The following is a 2,015-nucleotide window of genomic DNA, read 5'->3' as shown; positions in this document are numbered from 1 at the left end:
AAAGCACAGTAAGATTAAAGTGAAATATTTCCCTAATGCAGGTGCCCAATTTGGAAGATTTCAGTTCTCATGTGTAGGGAAATTAGCACTATATGCCATTTACCACATTCAAAGGACATCTCCCTGGGAATTGTATTTCTGCCAACAGGACATCAGGTTCTAGCTGTGTATGTAGAAATTGAAAACTCAAGCTGTGACCACTTATAAAAAGTTTAAATTACTAGCATCCCACAGACGCTCTGGAAGCAGAAGTACTACAGTTCACAAGGACCGATTCAACCTCCTTAACCTCCTTCCTCATACACTAAATGCATTACAATTCCTGCAACAAATGAAACAGAGGTCCTACAGACAACAGCCTCCTGTACTACACACACCTCAGAGCAGTTTCATCTTCTATATTGAATGAGGTGAAACATATTCAGTGGTCATGTACTTAAAGACTGCATCATGAGGCACAAAAAGGGGCTAAGCTGAGGTTGTATAGACTTCTTTAACTCTGGCATTTTCTAACTTTGGAGTATTTGACTTTGAAAAAGGAATAGCATCTTTTAACATGGGAAGGTTATGTTTATAATATATATCAAGCTGCATCTGTTTTTAAAGTGTACTTGCCTGTAAAATGTCTCTTCGAATAGCTCTCAAAGGATTGCCCTCCAGTGCGAGGAATTTCAAGTGAGGAAGGTTCCCCAGTGCATAAGGCAATCTGCAAATAGAGACAAAGTAACTTCAACAAAAGCATTAAATGATTAGCAATAGTCTATCACTTCATCGAGTATTCTGAATCAAGTACAAAGAAGTCACATTGTTAAAATTAGTAGTAATTAAAATCAGGACCACAAAAACTCTTGCACAAAGTCCTTCTTAAAAGCAAGCAAGCAAACAACAACAACAAAAGATAACTGATGCACAGAAAAAGTGAAACTGTGAATTACTGTTCAAACCAAGACTAGAATGTTTATCTGTGTTTCAGTATAAATTTACATGGCTTTAATCTTACCTACTAATATCATTGTTAGCTAGGTCAAGTCGCTCCAACTTTTGAAGCAAAGTAATTTCATCAGGAAGTGATTTAAGCTTGTTATCTCTAAGCTCCAACACACAGAGAGAATTCAAATGCTTAAGGTGCTCTGTGTTTAACACTTCAATCTGATTTTCTCCGACGTGCAACTCCTAAAGAAACAAAAGATAATTCACAAAAATATTATTCCAGTAAAATAAAACATATTCATTTCACAGTTGTAATGCTACCTGGAAAAAAAGTATGGCAAACCTCCAAGTAACCTATGCCTGCAAGATTCGTTTATTTAACTATTCATGCAGGCCAAGTTACCAGAGCTAGACTGCTTCCAGTTCCTGAGCTGGCTTGTTTAAAGCTGGCTAAGGTATGTCTACACTGCAATACATTATAACTGCTATAATGCATTAATTGAGCAGTGGTCAGTCATCTTTTAAGGCTGCAGGCCAGATTGACGCAGCTTGGATCAGAACTGGGGAGGTGCTAGAACCAGCTGCAGCCAGCATCTGTTCCCAGAAAGCAACTGCTGCCAAAGCCTCCTGCTACAGAATGCCACCGAAGTCCCGTGTCTACACACTGATCATATGGCTCCGGGGGCCAGATTCAGCCCACAGGCCATGAATTGCTAACCCATGATTTAAACTCTCAGAGAGGATGGTGATAGACTATTCTCTTTGGCTGCGGGGGACAAGAAGAACAACAGCCTTATTTATATCGCAATTAAAAAACAAACAAACAAAAAAATTGCCAAAACATTTAAGAAATGGTTAACTATAAAAAAGGGTAGTTAAGCACTGGAATAGTGCTTAACTTAAAGGTTACTTAGAAATTGTGGAATCATTGTCCTTGGATATTAAACAAATACTTCACTGGTGTGATTTAAACACGGATGATCCTGCCATGAGCAAGGGACTGCACTAAATTACCTCTTGAGATTCCTTCCAGCCCTGTTTTTCTATGATTTTGTAAAAGACAAAATGATCAATCCAATATATAC

At 38.2% G+C, this 2,015-nt stretch overlaps 1 protein-coding gene across 2 annotated transcripts in view; it reads right to left on the bottom strand.

Moving 5' to 3' along the window:
• The window catches only part of LRRC40 (leucine rich repeat containing 40), a 67,138-nt gene that overhangs the window by 40,377 nt on the left and 24,746 nt on the right, over positions 1-2,015 (bottom strand). For both annotated transcript variants that reach the window (XM_019528406.1, XM_019528407.1), the window contains exons 7-8: positions 1,001-1,173; positions 616-706 (exon numbers count right to left, since the gene is read on the bottom strand). In XM_019528406.1, coding sequence (XP_019383951.1) covers positions 616-706; positions 1,001-1,173 — 264 coding nt within the window. The remainder of the gene's footprint in view (positions 1-615; positions 707-1,000; positions 1,174-2,015) is intronic.

This window comes from Gavialis gangeticus, unplaced genomic scaffold, assembly GCF_001723915.1.
Source record: "Gavialis gangeticus isolate Ggan-Ray unplaced genomic scaffold, GavGan_comp1, whole genome shotgun sequence".
Classification (NCBI taxonomy): Eukaryota; Metazoa; Chordata; order Crocodylia; family Gavialidae; genus Gavialis; species Gavialis gangeticus.
The sequence above is the reverse complement of the archived record's forward strand: the minus strand, read 5'-3'. Positions and strand labels throughout refer to the sequence as shown.